The 22,112-nt window shown below is 37.2% G+C and overlaps 2 protein-coding genes across 3 annotated transcripts in view; one reads left to right on the top strand and one right to left on the bottom strand.

Annotated features, from left to right (window-relative positions):
- The window catches only part of LOC149085823 (ubiquitin-protein ligase E3B), a 103,923-nt gene extending 95,932 nt beyond the window's left edge, over window positions 1-7,991 (top strand). The window contains exons 28-29 of one of the 2 annotated variants that reach the window (XM_089232260.1): window positions 4,095-4,187; window positions 7,601-7,991. In XM_089232260.1, coding sequence (XP_089088386.1) covers window positions 4,095-4,187; window positions 7,601-7,792 — 285 coding nt within the window. In that variant the 3' untranslated portion in view covers window positions 7,793-7,991. The remainder of the gene's footprint in view (window positions 1-4,094; window positions 4,188-7,600) is intronic. The other variant, XM_089232261.1, reaches the window with a different exon arrangement.
- Window positions 7,992-16,681: 8,690 nt separating this feature from the next.
- RpLP2 (ribosomal protein LP2) lies at window positions 16,682-21,911 on the bottom strand. Its single transcript, XM_089232259.1, has 4 exons — window positions 21,783-21,911; window positions 19,137-19,309; window positions 18,705-18,797; window positions 16,682-16,779 (listed from the first exon to the last, which is right to left on the bottom strand). Exons 2-4 carry the CDS (start codon window positions 19,306-19,308, stop codon window positions 16,703-16,705), a joined length of 342 nt encoding a protein of 113 aa, XP_089088385.1. The 5' UTR covers window position 19,309; window positions 21,783-21,911; the 3' UTR covers window positions 16,682-16,702.
- Between the last annotated feature and the right edge of the window lie 201 nt (window positions 21,912-22,112).

Here is a 22,112-nt window from a genome sequence, read left to right as displayed (position 1 = left end):
AAAATTAAATTTTTCTTTTCCGCAAAGTCTTCAAATGGAATGAAAAGCAAGCATTATTGTGTTGGTTTCTTTTCAAAGTTGCACAAAAAGAAAAATGAGCCAGCTGATTACAATCAATCTAAAAATATAGTCTTCTTCTTTCTGGTCGTTTAGAGTAGGCATACAAGGTCGTTAGGCATACAAGCTCAACCCATCGCCAGCGGGCTGAATGGGACCCTCAGCGTCATCTAATGTCACCTACGAACTCTAACCTAATTTTGTAAAAATGAACTTAGCTGCACATATCCCGATCACTTAAGTGACCCACAGTGTGGTTCCACATCATTTGAGTGGGCCCGTGGCATATTCCTAGATTGGTTGTGACCTGCAGTGCAGTTCCATGTAACAGGGCTCGGCACGGGTCACTTTTTTCCCTAAAAGTCACTTTTTTAGAAACTGGTCACTTTTATTACATATTTTCAGGCCCAGGTCACTTTTTCCACTTTTTTAGCAAAGAAACCTCAGTCTCGCGCACTTTTTTATTGTCAATGTTTTTCTTTTCTTCAAGGAGGAACACTTTACCGGTTCAATATCGCTAATTTCCTCCCTCCCTTCATTGAACTACGATCAAAGGCGTCTTATCTTCCCGGGAGCATACCGTGTGACGTCAGCATAACTTGATTTCAAGGCACTTGGAAAGAAAGCTCCTTGGTTAAAGAATAGTCATTTTATGGAAAACCCGGTCGGAAAAAAAACTAACATAAAAGGCGTATACTTACAACAAAGAATTTCCCCCCTACTACCATTCATTCTTATTTCCCCACGTGCTCACTCATTCTTTCATTTTCATCTTATTTTAAAATTGATCCTTTATTTTATTTGTTTTGAAAAGTTTTAGTCCTAAGGACCGAATTCCTTTCTTGGAGCATCGAGCAAGTTACATTTGTTGTTTGTTCTATCATTACTTTTGTTAATTTTTTTTAATGTTATTTGAAATGACGATTTAAGAGATAGAGCCTGTACAAAAGCTAACTTACACGCAGCGGGAGAATACCAAAGCGCGTATTATTAATGCACTTTGGAGAACACTCTTGTAGCTGGCCAAGGTTAAAGAAGCTCGCAGGTATTTTGAATTTACTTACAATAAAAAAAATTATCCGATTCAAAATCGCGATCTCTATCTACAAATAAAATTCGTACTATTTTTCTAACTGGATTTAAATCTCAGCAAGAAACCGTTGCCCCAAATTTGATCGAGACGAGAACTATTTATGAAAAAATCACAGAATCCTGCAATTCAACATTTAGTTTAACACAAGAGTTTCCAAATCAGATGAAAATTGGTCATCAATCTGATAAAAACTCAGTTAATGCATTCGAGCCGTAAATAGAGGCGGATTTAACGGTGGGCACACCGAGCGCGCCTTTGGCCCCTACTTTACACTTTTTTCTTAATTTAAAGGGCCTAATATTAATTTTTTTTATGCCTGGGCCGTCAACTGACCTTTATCCGCTTCTGGCCGAAACTTAATTGAGAGCATCTTCACGATACTGATTGTTGACTTAATATTGACATCTTGCTCTCCATTCTTGGTGTTGTGTAAAAAATCCCATTTTTAGACCTCGGAAGTTATTAAAACTTTTTTGTCTCGAGTCGCTATTATGACCGCAGTAGGAGAGGGCGGGGGGTCTGGTTCCACGGATATCGAACGAGGAAAGGTTCCAAGTTTACTCTTTTTCTGTTAAAAAGAATGTATACCGACCCCGGGCGATAGTAAATTTCCGTTCGTACTTGCGACCCGGGTTGCTACATACCGTGATCAGATCTAAAACTGGGAGCGGGGGGGGGGGGGGGTTAACAAAAATATTCTTGTTAATTTCCCTGCTCCAATTTATAAATATCTGTTCCGAATCCTATATTTTGCTGCCCCAAAACTGCTTGGATCCTGAATTTGCGGCTCCAAAACTGCTCAGAATCCTGAATTTTGCTGCTTCAAAGCTGCTCCGAAATGGACTTTGTCACTTCCCACCCCTGTGTTTCTGGGTAAAGGAGTAAATGTGTTTTTTTGCAGGGGTGTATGTTGTGTGTAAAAAAAGAAAAATATATATTTTTACAAATTTTTCTCTCAAAAACCAAACAATTTCAAAACTGGTTTATTTTCTCCCTCACCCAAGGGCAGTATTATTTTGGTGCCCCCCCCCCCCCCGCCTGTAAAATAGTAGACTCACCCACTTTTCCCAGTCCAGCCATAGGTGGAGATAGACTTGAAGGTCTTAGGGGTGTGGCATGATGATAATTGATATACATCATATACGTATATGATGTATACATCAGTAGGCCATTGACGCTGGGGGGAGGGTGGATTGCCCCTCCCTCAATGTATAATAATTAAAACAATTTAGTTAATTTCATAATTTAAATACTTTATTCAATTTAATAATTTAAATAATTTGTAATTCAGTAATTTAAGTAATTTTTTAATTTAATAATTTAAAATAATGTTAAAAATTTAATTTTATGGTTTTTAATCATTATAGTAAATTTCTTAAAATTTGTTGGAACGTATTATACAAACCTAGGTATGTAAATCAAATTTGTACTAGTTAAAAAAGTTTGAGTACATTTTGTATACTGTCATTCATAGCATAACATGAATGAAAAATCCACTGGAATGTAGATGGGACAAATTCTCTCATCAAATTTTGTGTTATTTCATTTTTTCCCCTTCTTTGAATATGAAAACTTTTTCCCATTTTGAAGTTATTCTCTCACACATAGTTGTTGATAAATTTGATAAGTTATTCAAAACTTTTCTGGTTAGCAGAATGCGTTTGAGTTTCATTTAATTATTTCACACTATTATGTAAAAAAAAAAAAAAGCAATTTCAATGAGTTCTATTGAAATGCAAAGTTAAAACTAAATTCAATTTCAATTCATTCAATTTGGTAATAATCAAAATTCATTGTCCATTTGGTCTCTTTCTAAAAATATTTTGGTCACTATTTGGTCACTTTTTAAACATTTTGGTCACTATTTGCTCACTTTTTTAAACAATTTGGTCACTATTTTCACTAGTTTTGAGGCCATGATCCGTGCTGACCCCTGCATGTAACTTAAGTGGCCTGCGGCACATTCCTGTATCGCTTGAGTGACCTGTGGTATATTTACAGGTCACTTGTCTTGCATGAGCAATGTCCTTGTTTTTCAAGATTGTTGAATCCAGTGCCGTAACTAGCCATTCCTGTGCAAGAATTTGCATTAGGCTCCTTCCAAGTGGGCCCTGTGTGGTTGCACCTGTTGCATCTGCCTAGGAACAGCACTGGTTGAACCTGCGACACATTTACAGATCATTTAAGTGGCCTTTGACCTTTGAAGACTGGACACACCCTGCTTCCCATCTCATAGAGATATCGAAATAACGTTTCGATATCTCTATGAGATGGGAAGCTTTTAAGTGGCCTGCAACACATTCTCAGATCACTTGATTCACCTGCTGCATGTTTACAGATCACTTTATAGTGACATGTGGCACAGTTCCAAATCACTCAAGCAGCCTGTGACACATTTACAGATTTCTTAATTAATCGGCCCGCAACCTGAATTTATTTTCAAATCAATGAAGCCCACACTCTCCTAAAGGTTGAGCACCATGGCTTTATCGCATTATTTATTAAATTACAGTATTATTGCATTGCATTATTGATTAAATGCCATTTTTATTAGTCATTTTTATGTGAATGAATAATTGTGGAACGGATCCTCTGAGTTTTCATTATTTCCGATGGGAAGTTTGATTCGATATATATATGAGCGATTTGTGTGTGGATAACAAACATATTCATGAAGGGAATTATGCTCGCTAATCAACGTTCCACTGTAATATAAATCCATTATTTGAAGTAAACTAAGACCGTTGTTCCAAGTTGTGTGCTTGACAAACTGTGGAGAAAATGGTGTTTATAATTTTTTTATTATTTCATTTTGTAATGCTTGTTATTTTTGTTCTTTAAAAGGAAAAAAAGAAATTGTGGAAAATTTTTTTACGTGCGTAAAATGAATTGAAATGTACCTTCATATCGAGATAACCCCTAATGGCCTTCATATAATTTACAGTTTGTTACTAGTTGTTCGAAGCCTCCTCTTCTGGGTTTTGCTCACTTGGAACCTGCCTTCTCTATAAGATGTGTGGAAGTCAGTGATGATCAGGTGAGTAGTAGTCTGATTTTCCGGTAGTCATTCATGCTTAGCGTCAAACAGAACCAAGATTATGTTCTTAAGAAAATTTCCATCGTTTAAGTTCTGCTTACCATTTGAAACTGCTGCATGTTTAGAGTCTTGAATAATTGTCACACGAGTTATCCAGAAAGGGGCGGGCGTAGCCAGAAATTTCGTTCGGGAGGACAACTTTCATTTCAGGGGAGGACCAAAGTGATAGAACAATAGATTTGGCCATCCTTTTCCCTTTCTTCTGTCATTTTCTCACATTTTGGGGGGGGGGGCAGGCCCCAAGTTCCCCCCCCCCCCCACTACGGCCTTGCAGTAAGGAAAGAGATTTTTTTAAAAATAATAATGTGATCCTCACATATTTCCAAGAGATCTGTAGGAAGGTTTTAACAACTGGATGTTGCGAAGATATATTTTGGAAAGAGAGAAAATTCAACTGCCCCTGCGGGGAATTGAACCCACGTCCTTTCACTTTCCGGGTGAACGCCCTAGACCAGATGCAACATCCAGTTGTTAAAACCTTCGTATGATAGCGGAGAGTGACGTCATCCTTGTGTAAGTCGCCATCTGGTGGCAGCATCAGCAGTTGTGAGCTTGGCCTGAGTCTGGTCCGGCCGTCCATGTACGATCCCTTTCAGTGTACACGAGCTCCAAGGAAAGATTGAAAGATTTGGTGCCTCTGTAGTCTAGTGGTCTAGGGCGTTCACCCGGAAAGTGAAAGGAGGTGGGTCCGATTCCCCGCAGGAGCAGTTGAATTTTCTCTCTTTCAAAAATATATCTTCGCAACATCCAGTTGTTAAAACCTTTGTATGATAGCGGAGAGTGATGCCATCCTTGTGTAGATCTCTATGATCTGTCCAGGGAATTTGTTAGCGTAAGTAGACATCCATGCCCGAACCAAGATTTGAACCCAGACCTGCACAGTCAGAGGCTAGCTCCTTAACCACTAGACTGCCAGGCTGCAAATTTCTTTCTGGGTATTATGAGGAGGTGAACTCAAAAAAAAAGGTCTACTGGTCTTCATTGGAAATTGAAGCCTGGTCCTCTTCAATTGGGACATTGTGTCTTCCATGATGTAAATTATATTTGCCCAGATTGCAAGAGGGGCCCCGGTAACAATTGCCAGTGAAGACCAGCAGACTTTTCCTTTGAAGTTCACTTTGGTGAGAAAAATTCTTTGTTCTTGGGCTGAGAAATCCATCTCATCCTCATTGCATCCAGAAAATTCCATGTTAAAAAGTCAATCCATGGAATCGCCACTTCACTTTCGTGACTTGTGGAAGGAAAGTATAGGGGTTCGAGATTGTGTTGGTTTCTGGTATGTATAGAAAATTTAAGGCAGGGTGCACACTGGACCTATACACAGGAGGGTCGGACATTTTTCAAACCTGTAAGTGCTCATCTTGAGCTTTATGGAGAAATTTTAATTTCTGAATCAATTCAATGCCACAAATTAAGATAGGGTGCTCAAGCACACCTGACCCTGCTGCTACTGCCTATACAACAAGCAATACGATCCGCGACACTAACAAAATTGAAACCGGTATTGATTTAGATTTCATGGTTTCTAACTAATTTGTGTCAATTTCATTTTTATTTGTATCTGTCCAGTGTGGACCCCGACTGTCACATTTGGCAATAAAATTTGAACTATATTAATAGTTTAGCCACATCTAAAAGCTTTTTTGAACAAATTTATATTATATAGGGTTTACGTTTGATGTGGAAAATGATCTTTTTAGATGTTCAAATAAAATATTAAGCCTAGTCCAGACTGTATATAATGTTACCGAGCAATTCTTCTGAGCTTGTTGTGAAACGTGATTCTGCAACGTTCGGTAAAAATTGTTATTCGTCCAGATTACTGACAGTGTTTGAGTGTTTCCGCATACATGTAAGTTAATTTTAAGAAGCAATTAATGTAGTTCCTAGTGTTTGTAGCAGTATGGGTATATATTCCTAATTTTTCAATAATCAATGGAGTTTTCTCTCTTTTTCGGTTTGAAATTCAATCAATGCAAATATCTGATCCTAATCCACACCAAAAGTACTCATAAATACGTTTTTTGCTATTGTACACAGTTTATATTTGAAGCGTTTGTACTATAGAAAACAAAATTTATTCTTTTTTTTAGAAATATTTTTTCTCACTCATTATTTTCTTTAAAATACACTTGTATCATTATTTGTTTCAATATTATTTATTCTGAACATGAAGAGCTGGCTGTAATACCTAGCTCCGCCTGGGTTTTCTCCATATACTGGGTGCATTGAAGAAGTTACAAACCATTGTAAAAGAATAAACATGTCTGAAACACATCGTTTAGAAATGACTACAACTTATAAGTGAACATTCGAAAAGTCATTGTTAATGCTTATAAACCATTGTTGTCTGACAGTTTTTTTGCGAATTTCGGGAATTTGCCTGTCATTCGAGTCAGGTCGTGTTTAGTATATTTGCAAAATTAGGCGGAGATTGGTCTAAAATTCCAGATTTGTACAGAGAACATACACATATGCACAGAAAATCAGTTATTATATTATTATTTTGAGTGCAAAAAATCAAAGAAATAGCCAATGCCAGTAATAGCTGAAAAGATTAGTTGGAAAAAGTAATTGCAGCTTCAAAATGTTGATAATTGCAAGACAATAGATGATGTGTTAAAATGATTTTAAAATTACTGAATGTTATCACCAGAGCCCGGAAATTCAGGCAAAATGCCTTTTTTTGCCTATTTTCAAACTCATTTTGTAAAAATGCCTTTTTTTTATATTTTCCGAGATGTTTATTCATGAACTTTAGAGGGCATTTTCTGGTTTTTTTAGAGGCCTATTTTAAGCATTGAGAACTTCAAAAAAATTCTCTTCTAAAATTTCTTTTTGTTCAATTCAATTGTTCCTGTGTAGTTGATGGAACTGTGTTTTTAAATACGTCCAGACTAGTCGAATCATGTGTCAATCTCTGCTATCCATATCAAGGTGTTTAACAGCTGGCTGATGCAAAGATGGATTTAGGAAAGAGAAAATTCATCTGCCCTTTGCAGGGAATTGAACCCACATTCTTTCACTTGCTGGGTGAGCGCACTAGACTACAAAGGCAATGAATATCTCAATCTTTTGATTGCCTTCAAGGGCAGTTGAATTTTCTCTATTTCCTAAATTCATCTTTGCATCAGCCAGCTGTCAAAAATCTTCATAGTTGAACCTTGTTCTTGGGAGCAAATGTTTCCCATTTTACTGAAAAACATCGCTGAAGCATTGCAGCAACACTTTTCAACATTGTCTGGACGAGGCTTTAAAAGTGTCACTTTGTTTCATGAAACTGAAATTTTTTTTTAAATTAATGTTTCAAAATGTTTTTGAGAGAGTGATATATTTTCCACACTTTATAACAGGATACCGGTGATACAGTGGGCAGTGTCCTCAGAGGTTTCTTCACTATTCGCAAGAAAGATCCTGTCAATCGCCTACCTACATCATCCACTTGCTTTAATCTCTTGAAATTACCGAACTACCAAAAGAAAAGTACCCTCAGAGAAAAGCTGCGTTATGCCATCAGAAGCAACACTGGATTTGAATTGTCATGATCTCAAACTTTCCAACATCAAATTGAGACAGTTTTATCTGTGTCGTTTTTTATTTTAACGAACATTGCTGTAAAGAAAGTGTCAACATTTGTGATATTTTGTGTAAAGAGACGTGGGAATCATAGTGCAATACTACTGTATAGTCATTAATGTGTGTGACCTATGAGCACGTAGATGATATAACTGTATTTTTTATTGCAGAATTTCGTGGAACGATTTTTGGGGGGGGGGGCACTTAGCATTGACAGAAATAGTGCATAGAAAGGTACAAAGTATTTTAGAATTTTGTGGGAGGTGTGTGAGGATTTTGAAGCTTAATGTGGGGTTTATATGGATCAGCCTCATTGTTCCAACTGAAATTAACCTAGAGATTGAACGAAATGTGTATACGAGATTTGTTCGAAAAGTATCCAACCATAATTTTTCACGCTAGGGAAGCATGGTGCACATATGTAAGTGATGCTAGTACGCATTCTTGAATTTTTTTCTTTCTTGAAGAAGCTGCCAGTCACAGTCTGGTAGAGTAAATGCAAGCACCATCGCATTTTTGTGGTTCATCACAAAATAGCAGAAAAACTTGAACAATGCTACTGCATTAATCGTGATGGAGCTGCCAATTGTGACGCAGAACCTTCTTAGTAGTACTACTCGGTGATGGATGTGCTGTATGGTATGCAATTTAGCTTATCCTGTGCAATCTTTAGACGGAGTTACTTCTGCTCGATCGTTAGCAGCTTTGACACAAACAAGATTCTCCTAAGGTCCAAATTGTCAGTCAGAATAGAATGAACGGATCCAATTCTGATGCTCACCTTGTCTATCAGTTCTCTGATCATGATTCGACGATCCTGCACCACCAGAGTCCTCACTTAGTCAATAACGATCTCATTTCTGGATGTTGAGGGCCTACCAGAACATGCTTCACTCTCCACTGGTGTGCAGCTATCTTTGAAACGGTTGTATTGTAGTGTGACCACAGAAAGATGGCCTCTGATTTTGTGTGACCTTTATCACGAAAAGAGAGGATTTATTCTTCAGTAGTGATAAATGGAGGGGGAGAGAACCCCCAGCAGCAACCTCGGAGGGGATGTTTATTTTTCCCCCATTGAAGAATGAACCCTCTATTTTCATGATGAACGTTGTACAAAGTCAGAGGCCATCTTTCTGTGGTCACATGGGAAGATTGTTAGCGTGATCGTTTTTTTATACCACTCCTTTATTTGTGTGGTGCCCATTGTTTCACCTCTGGAGGCCTGTTGAATCTTGTGGATTGTTTCCAATTGGGAATTATCGAGCTTCACACAAAATTTAATGCGGTAGCGTTGTTAAATTTTTTTCTGCCATTTTTGTCAAAAATGGTTTCGTTCTGCCCACATATGCGTCAGGAATCCCCAGTGAAATCATATTCTCAGCACAATGTTGGTTCGAGATCACATTGACTCTGCCCTCATCTCCACTGATGATATCTGCTGCAGATATAGATGCTTTGAAGTAATTCTATTGGATGATGGCAAAAACTTAGACAGAATCTTCTCATTTTGACACAAGTCGTGTAAGCATCTTTTTATTTATGCAAAGAATTTACTTCAAATGATGGCTTGGCAGAATACACAGCCGCCAACTTTGGAGAATTCGGGAACACAAAAAAATTCACACAAATCCCAATTCCATATGAAAACAAATACAGGGGTATAAAGGGGATTTATACATTGTATAAAGGGACAAACACTATAGATACTTTTCATTAATAAAAGTAAAATTGTAGGGATTTTACCTCTCTGTAAAAATGAGCCATTACCGATCAGTGCCAACCAGCAGGTTAAACTACCTGTCATTATTACTTTCAAATCAAATCTCGCCAATAAAAAAACTCATTGGGCAAACAAATCGCCACATATTGTCAAAGCTGATACAAATCATCATGCAAATTTTGGATGTCGAAATTGGCGCTGGATATTTGGTAAATTTTCTGTCCCCGCGAAAATGAAATATTTTTCAGGATTTGATGCAATTGTGACAATTTAACAACTAAAGCAAGCCTTTTTTCTGAGTAAATTCTTCCCCCCCCCCCCAAAAGTAAGGACTGTCTATAATCACAGTTGAAATGCAGAAGATACAAGAATTTTTTGTCGAAGGATGATGTCACTCTCCGCTATCCATACGAAGGTTTTTTAACAGCTGGCTGATGCAAAGATGAATTTTTGGGAAAGAGAAAATTCAACTGCCCTTGTGAGGAATTGAACCCACGTCCTCTCACTTGCAGGGTGAGACTACAAATATCTTAATCTTTCCTTAGAGCTTGTGTGCTTTGAATGGGACGGTCTGACCTAACTCAGTCCAAGATCACAATTATTGACCTCCACCAGATATAGACTTATCAAACGATGACGTCATTCTCCGCTATCCATACGAAATTCTCTTTCTCAAAAACAACAAGATCAACCAGCTGTTAAAATACCTTCGTAAGAATTTTTTACAAATCTGGGAGACTTTTGGCAAATAGTGGTCTTTATCTGAGTTGTCTCTTACAAATCTATTTCCTTTTAATTTGACAAGATCACAAGTTTGGCTGACCACATTAATGTACGCAAATGGGGGGGGGGGGAGAGTTTGGGGTTCTAACCACTCCCAGCCAAAAAATTGTGGTCACTTTTCAGGAGAAAAAACGGAACTCCCCTCCTTTGAGAAAATCCTGCGTATGTCTATGGCTGACCAGATAGATCTATTATCTTAGCTTTATTTTATCATAAATTCTTTGCTACAGGTTTTATGCTGGAGACCACAGCTCTAATGGAACTTGTAGATATTCCATCAGTGCTTTTTCATTTTCACCATCTACATATTTTCAACACCACATTGGTACATTAATGCTTGATTCTTTCTGCACGCCTTCCCCACAATACTTGGCTTGTTAACAATATTTAGGTTTTTTAGCACGATATTTACGATATACACTCATGTCCATAAATTAAGGATAATGCCAGCTCCGGCAAATTAAAGGTTCAGAAACAAAACAAACGTTACTTATTCATAAAGCCCATTTATTAAACAAAAGATAAAGAACAAAAACGATGGTGTATGTATGATACCATTCATAAAAACTACGATTTTTGCTCCCTGGAGCAATTGTAAAAAATATCTCCTTTACAAAAACTTACTATTACATGGTTGGTATGATGGTTAATACATTGTATGTCTCCCATGCGATGAAATACAGTCCGTACAACGCCTAGGCATGCTGAGTATCAAATTATCGATCTGATCTTGGGGAAGATCACTCCACTCAGCAAGCAATGCTCTCCGAAGTTCCGGTACACATGTAGGAGGTGGTCGACGGGCTGCAACTCGTCGGCCAAGCATGTCCCACACATGCTCTATCGGATTCAAGTCAGGTGAGAATGCTGGCCATTCCATACGGGTTATATCCTCAGATTCAAGGCATTCGTTTATGATATTTGCTCGGTGAGGACGGGCGGTCATCCATAAACACAAATTCTGCGCCCATGGCACCCCTAAACAAACGTACATGTTGTTCCAGAATGATGTCCTGATAAATTTGGGCTTTCATGGTTCCGGTTTGAACATGCAGATCTGTTCTGGAACCCGGTATAATTCCAACCCAAACGAGCAATGCTGCACCACCGTAACAGTGTCATTCAATGATGTCGTCTTGGTGGTAATGGGTACCTGGCGTTCTCCATATGAAAGTCTGACGTGAATCAGACTGCAAGCTAAACCTGGACTCGTCGCAAAACATCACACAAGCCCACTGTGATGATGTCCACATTGCATGTTCTCTACTCAAGGCTAATCGCTGCCGACAGTGAGTTGCCATGAGCGGAACACATCTGACAGGCCTATATCTCCCAAACTAGCACGAGCATATAGATCAATATCTCCCAAACTGGCAGTACAAATTTCGTCGAGACAAAAAAAGCGCCAATTGGTCCTAGAAGTGGTTGCCGAGACAAAAAGTTATGTCAAGTGGATGGTTATATCAAAAAAGTACTATTCCATCTTTAAGAAATTGACATATTTTTGTTTGAAAAGTAATAATATATTTTTTAACTAGTGTTTGCATATATATAAGGGGACAGTTGTGGACCCCGAAGCTCCTTTTGAACATTTCGCAAGTAATTCATCCACTTTGAAAATACTGGCGAATAGGGCTCAGATTTTTATGGCATGTCAATTTCTAATGACGTCATATTTTAGGAATTGTCATATATTTTGGTCATTTTGTTATCACCAAAAATTTTAATCTGTTGGCATTTCTTCAGAGATGTATGTTATTACAGTGAATTCTTGTCTTTTGTTTTCGATTGGAAGATCATTCATTTGGACAAATGAAATCTTCGCTTCCAACACATTTTCATCATGCCTAAACACAAGGATTTTTGTCAGGCTGGGCAGACTTGGTTTTGCTACTGCCCAGCATCACTTTTAAGACTCTATAACAAGGTTTTTGGCATTAAGTAAAATAAAATATTTTTCCCTCCATGAAATTTCCGCACCCTTAAGTCTTTTGTCCTGTTCTTCAGTTCTGGCACTGCCTGAAGTGAAGCATTAAGAATATGTTACAGAATATTTTTAGCGCTAATTGTAGCCGCTGTGTGGTCATCGTAAGGGATTTGTTTTACGAAGACCTGGTTCAAATCCCACCAGTAGCGCAGCGGTGGTTGGATGAAGTTGGTTTTCGGTCATTTTCCAGATTTAGGCATGTGTGAGTCAATCTCCACATTGTAAAGTCTCGCAACCAAAAACAAAAATTATTGGCATTGTTGCGAGTAGGTACCTATTTTGGCATCCTTCCTTGTAATTTTGAACAAACAAAAGGCAAATTTGATACCCTTGCTGGTCCCCCCTAGTTATGGCCCTGCTTACAACTGTACAAGTATTCAAGCATTACACTTCACTCGCAATTCGAAACACAGATAGCAGCACTAACTTCACACACAATACTAGATATGCATGAAGACGGTTACGAGTTAAGAAAGGAACATACTCTCACACTTTCGGCTCAACTCACATCTATTGCAGTCAATTTCCCAATAATGGTATACCAGAGTCGTGCTCGATTTAAAGGGACCGGTGGTATGACTGTACAGTAGAGCATCGACTATCCAAAACAATTGGGGACTGAGGGTGTTCAGATAACCGATAATTCACAGAAAAAATTGTATTAGTGCCATAGGAGTTTTAAGACATCACATTCTTGTTATTGTCCTTCAAGGCAGTGAAACGATTCCGCACTGTATGGTACTTTTTCAGCACGGTTGTTGTTGCTAGGCTCTTCCTCGTTGTCGATGAGACTGGTAATGATTTCATTGTCTGTCAATACTTGATAGCCCCAGGGCCATCGACATCACATTCTAGCATCAAATTTTAAAAATTCTTTCATCAGTCCAGGCAATTATGACACAAATTGTCTTTTCGATGGCTTTTTATATGCAGTGCTAGACTCATCTGGTGGGAGGAGCTTATTCCAGGAGGGGCAAAGCATTAACAAGACTTCTATGTGGCATTCAAATTTGAATTTGCCGACTGATTTGCTTTCGGTCGATCGTATTTGGATAATTTATGCTCTATTGTATTTTGTTAAATATGTAAAAAATTCCAGCACACAAAACCGATTTGATGCGCAGCAACATTGAAATCAAACTTGAGAGACAATCAACAAGATTGCAGAAATTAGAGAGATGTCGGCTTTAAAACCTTTTTCAAATATTGCAGCATCTGGTAATTTTTATCAAATTTTCAAAAAATAAACACATGAAAACATTTCATAAAATTTAGTATAATTCTACAACGAACTAAAGAATGGTTATTGTGTATAAATTAGGCGAGATTTTAATTTGAATCTGGTGAAGAATTTTTAATTAAAATGATAAATTGATGTATTTTTTATATTTATTTTTCAACTGGCATTGTGGGGTCATCTTGACCCCTCACACATTGCTCATCTTACCATTTGAGAAAGAAATGAATCTTGACCATCCTATTTTCAGTGCATATCAAGTTGTAAACATGTTTGACAAAAATTCATAATTTTTTTTCCCCACCCTCTATATTTTTGATCGAAATTTCCATGGGGTCAAAATGAACCCACTACTTGCATACGGTTTTTTTTGTCTGATGGCCAGAGTGTTAAGATCAAAATGGCATCTCTGAAGAGTCAGTTTTCTCGATAATGGCTTAAAATTAATCATTAAGCATTGGATATCCAAGGTTGAGCATGAGGATAGAGCTGTAAGTGAATCGTGTGCAAGATCTGTGTGATTAATATGTGGTTTTGCTGTTTGCAAGGACTGTGGTTTCCGGCTTCGAATGGCTGATTTTGGTGTTTGCAAAAAATATGCTAAATATCATTTGTGAATTTGTACATTTCATTTTCTGAATGTATTTTAATCATGTCCATTTCTTAATTGTGATAAGTACATTCAAAAAATTTAATGTATAATTTAAAAACTTTTAGTCACGAATTCGAGTAGTGTGAGAAAAACCCATTGCTTTTATGAAAACTATAATATAATACTAATAATTTTATGAAAAGATAAGGAAGAGATGAAATAATGGGAAAATTTCTAGGTCATAAAGATCTGAGCCCTACTAATGAATAAGGCCCTGTACAGGCTGTGCCTAATCATATCACTATGCACACCCACTAACGCGGACCAAGAACAGTTCATAGTGTCACAATCATCTCCTTTTCTCTTCATTAACATCACAAATTTCAAAGGAAACATATTTTGGCCACCTTGGATTTGGCTTTAATGTCTGTGTATTATTTTCTTCGTCAAATGTAATTAAGTGTATTATATAGAGGGTGATTCAAAACTCAATGTACAAACTTTTAGGGGAGGTAGGAAAAACAAAACAGAATCACATAGGAATGTATGGCCGGAAACCCCAACCTCATCAGCTGGAGGATAAATGAAGCCAATAAATAATGAGTGGGAAAAACTCATTATTTAGCGATACTTTACACAAGGACAGTACGTTTACATGTTAAGTTTGGCAAGTGCTCAAAGTTCTAACCATACACATACACATATATATATACACATATATCCACAGTTGCACATTAATTGTCAAACCCTTTCACAAAAGTGCCTGGCATTTCACGAGCATTTGCGATGTTGCTGTTAGCAGTCATACACCATGGCTTTCAGCATCCCTCAGAAGATGTAAAGTATCGCACCCACAGTTTTTCCACTCATTATTCATTGGCTTGTCATTTCTGCATCTTCATTTATCCCCCAGCTGGTAAGATTGGGCTTTCCGGTCATACATTCTTATGTGATTATTTTCTACCTCCCCTAAGTTTGTACGTTGAATTTTAAATCACCCTGTATATACAGTATTACAGATATAACTGCTGTTTGTGTGCAAATCGTGTCATTTGTATGTCGTGCTGATGCAGTTATTTTTGTCAATAAACTATAGATATGGTATTTGGTTTCAAATATTTCATATACTCTGAAGCATTCTGCAATTCAATGAAAAATGGGTTTTGCAGGACCTCAACCATAAATACAACGGCAAAGAATGTATGCAACTTAGTTTTATAAACCACATTCAGAAATGTTGCGGTAAATATGATCAATCCAGTTATTTTTCGTACATAATTGCTGACAACTTTGGGTAAGTTATCACTCCTATCAGTGATTATATATTCCAGCCCAAGCATTGCTGGTAAATTTACCAGCAATTATACATACCAAAGCATAGTTGATAAACATACTAAAAATGAGTGAAACCCAAGCATTATCCAGAGCCCTTTAGGGACAACTCCAGCCAATGGGGAATCCAGACCAATGCTGACGAGGCACTGCGATGCCATAAGTAATTGCCTTTTGCCTGCTGTTACGTAATTCTTGAAAATGTTCACCACTAGAGCAAACAAAGTGTAGACAGACCTAAAAATTCATCACATGCCAGTTCATACTGGTAAACTATCAATTAGTCCCGTTGCAGGGTAAGTTATTTAGCCCATACTTGTCAGCCTTAGACCCAATATAATAAATTCTGATTCAGCAAATTTTTTTAAACACCCCCTAAAAATACCTTGATATGAATCCCTTTCCAATTTTCAAAATTTTACACAATCACACCTAAAATAAACTCCCATTCAATATTTTTTAATACGAGATTATATAAAATCCAACCTCAATTTAACAATCTAATCGAACTATAGATCGATATAAGTAACCCATATTTCACTGATTCTAATCAGAGTTTAGTGTAACAAGCACTATACAAATTTTCATCCAACAACCAATGCTTAAATATTGTGTGAAAGTGATAAATCATTCAATCGTACCAACTTTACAGGAGAGGGGACATCCCATTGAATAACAAGAGGGGTTAATCCCCCCCCCCCCCCATAGATAGAAAAGCAACTACAACTGTTGCAGATTTTTCACAAGCTGCAATAGACGAGATATTTTCTTAATCTAAAACATTCATTGCACCGCATCCATAACAGAAGAAAGCAACACTCATGAGTACATATTGACTATTTAACGGTCTACAGTGAAAAAAAAAAGAAAAGCATATCCGGTGTTTTTATTATAGAGTTGTCATTATGATCAATTAGTTTGATCGAAGACATAACATATTGAAAGTTTTTCTTCCACAACACAAGTACGATGCAGATCATAACCCTGAAGCAGAATGTTTTGCATTAACATCCCTCAACTGGAAATGTTCCGTGTGCAGTAAAAATCACAAGTTTTCTCAACACCTTTTTTTTTTTTTTTTTTAAATTCTGCAATGTACACTGCAGAGATTTTGGAATATGCTTTGGAAATCATGCCCACTTAATAATAATGTGGACTTTTAAAAATGCAATGAAGCAAAAGTAAAGAAAAACACCATTTCAAGACGTAAAAAAAAATAGTTTTATTCTTAATCGAATAAACCGAATCCCATATCGTCCTCAGACTCTTCGCTCTCTTCCTTCTTCGCTTCTTTCTTTGCCTCTTCTGCAAAACAACAATTCAACATTGAACAAAAAATTCCAAACTTTTCATTTCTAACATTAGATGAAAATTATTATTAACATATGCCATAATCACAAACAATTAAGATCCACTCCTTAAGGCAGTTTAATAACCCGGTCTATTTCTTTATGTGGGTGGACCATTTGGTTGTACACACAACAAATAAGTAATAAATGGAAGAAAACCAATTGCGAATAGATGACATTTCCAGACTTGAAAAATCTGGTTTAACACATGATGAAATGTTTCGCACAGAAGAAAAATGTCATACAAATAAAAGGGGTAATTGGTTTTTATAGTATTGGATAGTGTGACCATATGCCCCTTTATCCTGGGACATTTCCTTATTCTTCACTGTCTTGATATTTTAAAATAAAAAATGATAAGTTTTTTCAATGAAGTCTACTTGAATTTTTTACCCTTCATGAAATTAAGGATTGCAATTATTTTGCCATTTTATTGAAAAAAATTATGACTGATTTTTCGGAAATTTTAACAAAATAATTCACAACTTATAACACCATATTTGGCGACAATTCCCAGATTTCCCAAACCTTAAATCCTAATTTACCATATACCACTTCTGGAGAAAATGTGGTCATCCTGACATTGCAAGAAGACTCAGTAAGGGATTTTTTCCAAACAGATATCAAAATTTGAAAAAAAAATCTGGTTTCCACCAAAAGTAAATAAGGCTTAAAAAATTGAAAGGCTTCCTGGTAAATCGGAAGCATTAGCACCTTATGGATAAGACAATCCCAGAGCACACCCACTCAAAAATTAGAAAAAGTAAAATGACAAAGATAGACAACATAATCATAACACAATAAAAAACTTCCAGGATTTCAGAATGGAGAAACCCAATAAGGGGCTCGGTTGAACACAGGAACTGGCTGGAAAATATCAGAAAATTGATTCGTTAAAAAATTCAGACTTTTCTTATTTTAAAACCTATGTCAGTTCCTGCACCAGATAAATCCATATTATACTGTGGTACATGTTTGCAAGATTCACAGTCAGCTCATTTGGAAAGCTATCACCCATGATGCCATCAAGATTCACAGCAGGTTTGACCTGCTTCCTGATTTGCAATAACAGCTTTTAATATGACTGGGATAGGGAATATTGCCTATATCCTATAAATCAAAAATAACTTTTGATCCATTACATTCTCTGGGAGAAGTTGGAAAAATTACTCCCAAACCTTTTTTTTCTAATCTACCTTCTGTGAGAGAATGAATAAACAATATCACGTACAAAGATATTGATGCATTAATAAAAAGTTCTACTTACTTCCTACAACAGAATAAACAAAGTTTTCTGTCATATCATGAATCCCAAGCAAAGAATCTCGAGTATCACATTGTGAATCTCAAGACAGAAAAATTTGATAGGAGCCATACAACCCCCCAACAAGATAGACCTAAAATTGTGTATTTTTTTGCTTGTTCAAGACTTACCAATAACAATTAATTTCTCGTGCATAAAAAATATTAGGCACAATTCCAATTTTTTCTAGTCACCACATCAACCTGGGATTTGCACAGCCCTGCTGTATGTATAGTTGCCAGCTGGCAACTATTCTTCACAGACAGGCTAGATTTGCTAAAGTTACCAGTAGGACGATAGGAACAACTGATGTTTGAAAACGCGCCAAGGGGAAATGTCGGCGGCGGCACTGTTTTGACAGTCAAAAACTTGGTGACATAGAATAAACTATATATTGGGAATAAACCTCAATTACTTACGAGTGCAGACACTCAATAAAAAATGAGTTCACAAATGGGAAAGATGTTCAAAGAAATTAAATTTTATCCAGTACCAGAACACTAGTATGTGTGTGTGTGGGGGAAAGGAATGAGCTACAACTATAAAGTATATTAGGAATAGAAAGTTTTCATAGTTACCTTTGGGTGCTTCTCCACCACCTGCAGCAGCACCTCCACCGGCACTAACTGCCACTCCACCTCCAGCAGGCATAGATGCTAACTTGGATTTTCCTGCAATAATATTTTTTTTCAAACTTGACATGCCACAGCAAGAAAAACCAAATAGACCCACATATTGACAGTATTTTTCGCATTCCCCCAAAAAATATATTTTGTTTCAATGACAATAGGCAGCAGGAATACATGTAATGTTTTCAACCCAAATGAATATTACGAACCGATTTCAGATACGATATCACACTGCATGCAAAAAATCCCACACAATATAATCATAATTTATGCCACTGAAAAAAATGTTTTAAATAATGTACAAAATTCTTTTACTTGGGTACCTCAGACAGTTTATCCACAAATAACATGCACGATACACTTAAAAAGAACAATACTGACCTGCCTCGATAACTTCATTGATATCTTTGCCATTCAGCTCAGATATAACTTTCTTCGCTCTCTCATCATCTACTTCAATGCCAACGCTCCCCAAGATCTTCTCCAAATCGTTCTTAGATGGACTCTTGTTTCCCCCAAGGGAAGCCAACAGGTAAGCGGCTACGTAACGCATGCTGCCAAAGAAATCAAATGACATAAATCAGACAAAAACGGAAAACCCATCAAATACTATTCCAAAGATGTTAATGAATGAATGATTAACGAAACAATGCTCATAACCAAAAACCCCAGAGAAATAAGATGTTTCTTGTTGTGCAATTTGAGAATAATAAAAGACCAAGACCCATTTACATGAGTAAAGTAATTCGATAATAAAGCCTTTTAGATGTCTCTCTACATTAAGCAACAAGTATTTAAGTTGACCATGTAACTAAGAATGATAATTTTAATTCTGTTAGAGAATTTGAGAGCACTTTTAAATATGTATCATATATGCCGTTTTCCCAGCACGTTAAATTGTTTGTGTTGAAATGTCATTACGGATTTGTTTTATCAGGTTATACATTTAGGAACAGCCACAGCATAATTTCTCCGACCATTTCTTTGACAGCTTCCTTGCCGTCTATTATTGTTCCTATACTATTTTCCTCCGCTAACGTTCTCTTCCCCCCCCCCCCCGCTGGTTATCCTTCTTCTGACTCCCAATATCCATTTCGGAAAAGTCATAGTACAATCAAATTTCTTTGGCCATTTCCTTTCCAGTCATGCAACATCACCTTTAGAAATTTGCTATATGTTTTCAGATATTTTTCTTCCCAACAGGGACTATACTATAGCTGTTCCCACATACTCTAGACTTACACATGCTCCAGCCCACTCTTTTTCACTCACGAACCAGATCCACTGCTCTCTAAGTCTCAAATCTTAGCTGCCACTCCCATGCTCACACACTCCAGATCACTCATTCAGCTGCTCATTGACCTCGTCCTTCCTTTCTAGGCTTTTCTTTTGATAATTCACATTATGGAACAGCTGTCGTATGGTCCGCCACTTGGCGATTATTTGGCGCCACACATGTCTGATGGCCCGACGAAGAGTCGCCAAGGCCGTCAGACACTACGGACGCCGAAAAAAAAGCGTGCAAAACATAATAGAAACCACCAAGCATAAAAATATAAAAAAATATCAGTTAAAAAAAAATTACACCTGGCCCATTTTTTTAATAATAAAAAGATCGGGGCATAAGGAATTCCGGGCATAAATATTCCATGCATTAAAACTAAAACCCGGACCCTTTTTTTTAAATAAACGGATCCGGGCATGTTGAATAAATAAATAAATATTCTATGCATTAAAACTAAAACCCGGACCCTTTTTTTTAAATAAACGGATCCGGGCATGAAAAATTCTGTAGGTTCATTTTAAATAATAAACCGATAAAACAGAAGGCATGGCAATGGATGAATAACTAATAAATACAACGAAATAATAAAATGGTATGATACAACCTGAGCAGTAGATAATCCAAATAACTAGAGCTACAGAAGGGAGGAATAATAATGAGAGAGAGAGAGAGAGAGAGAGACACGCGCTGGAAATGGAACAACGGCTGCTTAGAATTTTTGAAAAAACGCGGTGAACAAAAGAAAAATCCTGTTTGTTGAAGCTAGCGCCATCTAGTATCACCCAACGAAACCGGAAAAGTGTTAAAAAATACAGCAACCCAGAGAAGCATTATGACGGTCTTGGCGACTTATCGCGAGAAAAAAGTCGCCAAAGTCGTGGCGGACCATACTGCATCTGTTCCCACATTATTACACATATAAATGGTTCTCAAACTCTGGAAGGTTGCAGCCCCGTTAATTCCTTTCTAGTGGGTGGAAGGCCATCATACACGTGGCTAATAAGCAACAAATGGGGCAAAATAAAACAGTGAATCATTCACTGCTCGGCGGTTGAGGAAACACTGCTCTAGGTCACTCACAGACTTGGTCCCTCACTCCCAGAGAATTTATTGTTTTGCCAACCTGAACTAAGGCCTTCTAAGCTCTCTTGTAAATACGCTACTGGCTATGTGTACCGAGAGCCATAACTGGGATTTTCGCCGCCACAACAAAATTCCCACCTATAACTGCCACCCTCCCCAACTCTGGTTCCTGCCTTGGGTGTAACGTGGGATCTTATGTGTTTGCTCTAGCTGAGGTGGGGGCAACACCCTATATTAATAGAGATCATTGTAGTTTTGGTTTCATTTTCGGGAGGAAACAAACGTAAATTTGGCGCCATCTCGATTATATAATCGATTTAATTCATAACGAAGGTTTTATTTCATATAAAATTTGCCGCTCCCCTAGTTCGGGCCCTACAATCAGATTTTTCAACAAAATCTTCTAACATTCATCGAGAAAGAGATTTTACAAATTAATTTTAACTTTAAACTTAATAATGTGCACTCTATCGAAATACATATAACGATTTAATGCCCTAATGGACCTATGCCTAATGTACCGCCACGTGTTCACATTGATTTAAAAGAACCACCGTCATTACTTCGATTTGCGACACACTGTACATACAAGTATTCAAAACACTATTAATCTTTAATTATCTCTAATAATGATGTAAAAACATGTAATAATAACGTACTTTTAAGTCTTTGATCCGACACGAAACGCACTCACTTACAAAAAACGTGTGTCTCAACGAAAATGCTGATCGATTTGACTTTATAACGCCTGACTTGAATTTCAGCCAGAGTTGCCACAGATCCTCAGAAATCATCCTCAAAAAAAAGTAGCCCAAAATACTTACACTCCTGCTGCTGCTATCTAGGAAACAAAACACGAACTACAGCGAGGTTTTTCCCTTAGAGAAGTCAAGTGAAGTGAAGATTTATGGCGGGACCTATTTGTTTACAGACATCAGCCGCCCTCAAAGCGGGTCCCTTGGGGAACCATGTCAAGGAAAAAAGACAAG

The sequence above is a fragment of the Pholcus phalangioides genome, unplaced genomic scaffold (genome assembly GCF_987345545.1).
Source record: "Pholcus phalangioides strain wild (caught in Gottingen) unplaced genomic scaffold, Ppha-v1.0 ptg000005l_1, whole genome shotgun sequence".
Classification (NCBI taxonomy): Eukaryota; Metazoa; Arthropoda; class Arachnida; order Araneae; family Pholcidae; genus Pholcus; species Pholcus phalangioides.
The sequence above is the reverse complement of the archived record's forward strand: the minus strand, read 5'-3'. Positions and strand labels throughout refer to the sequence as shown.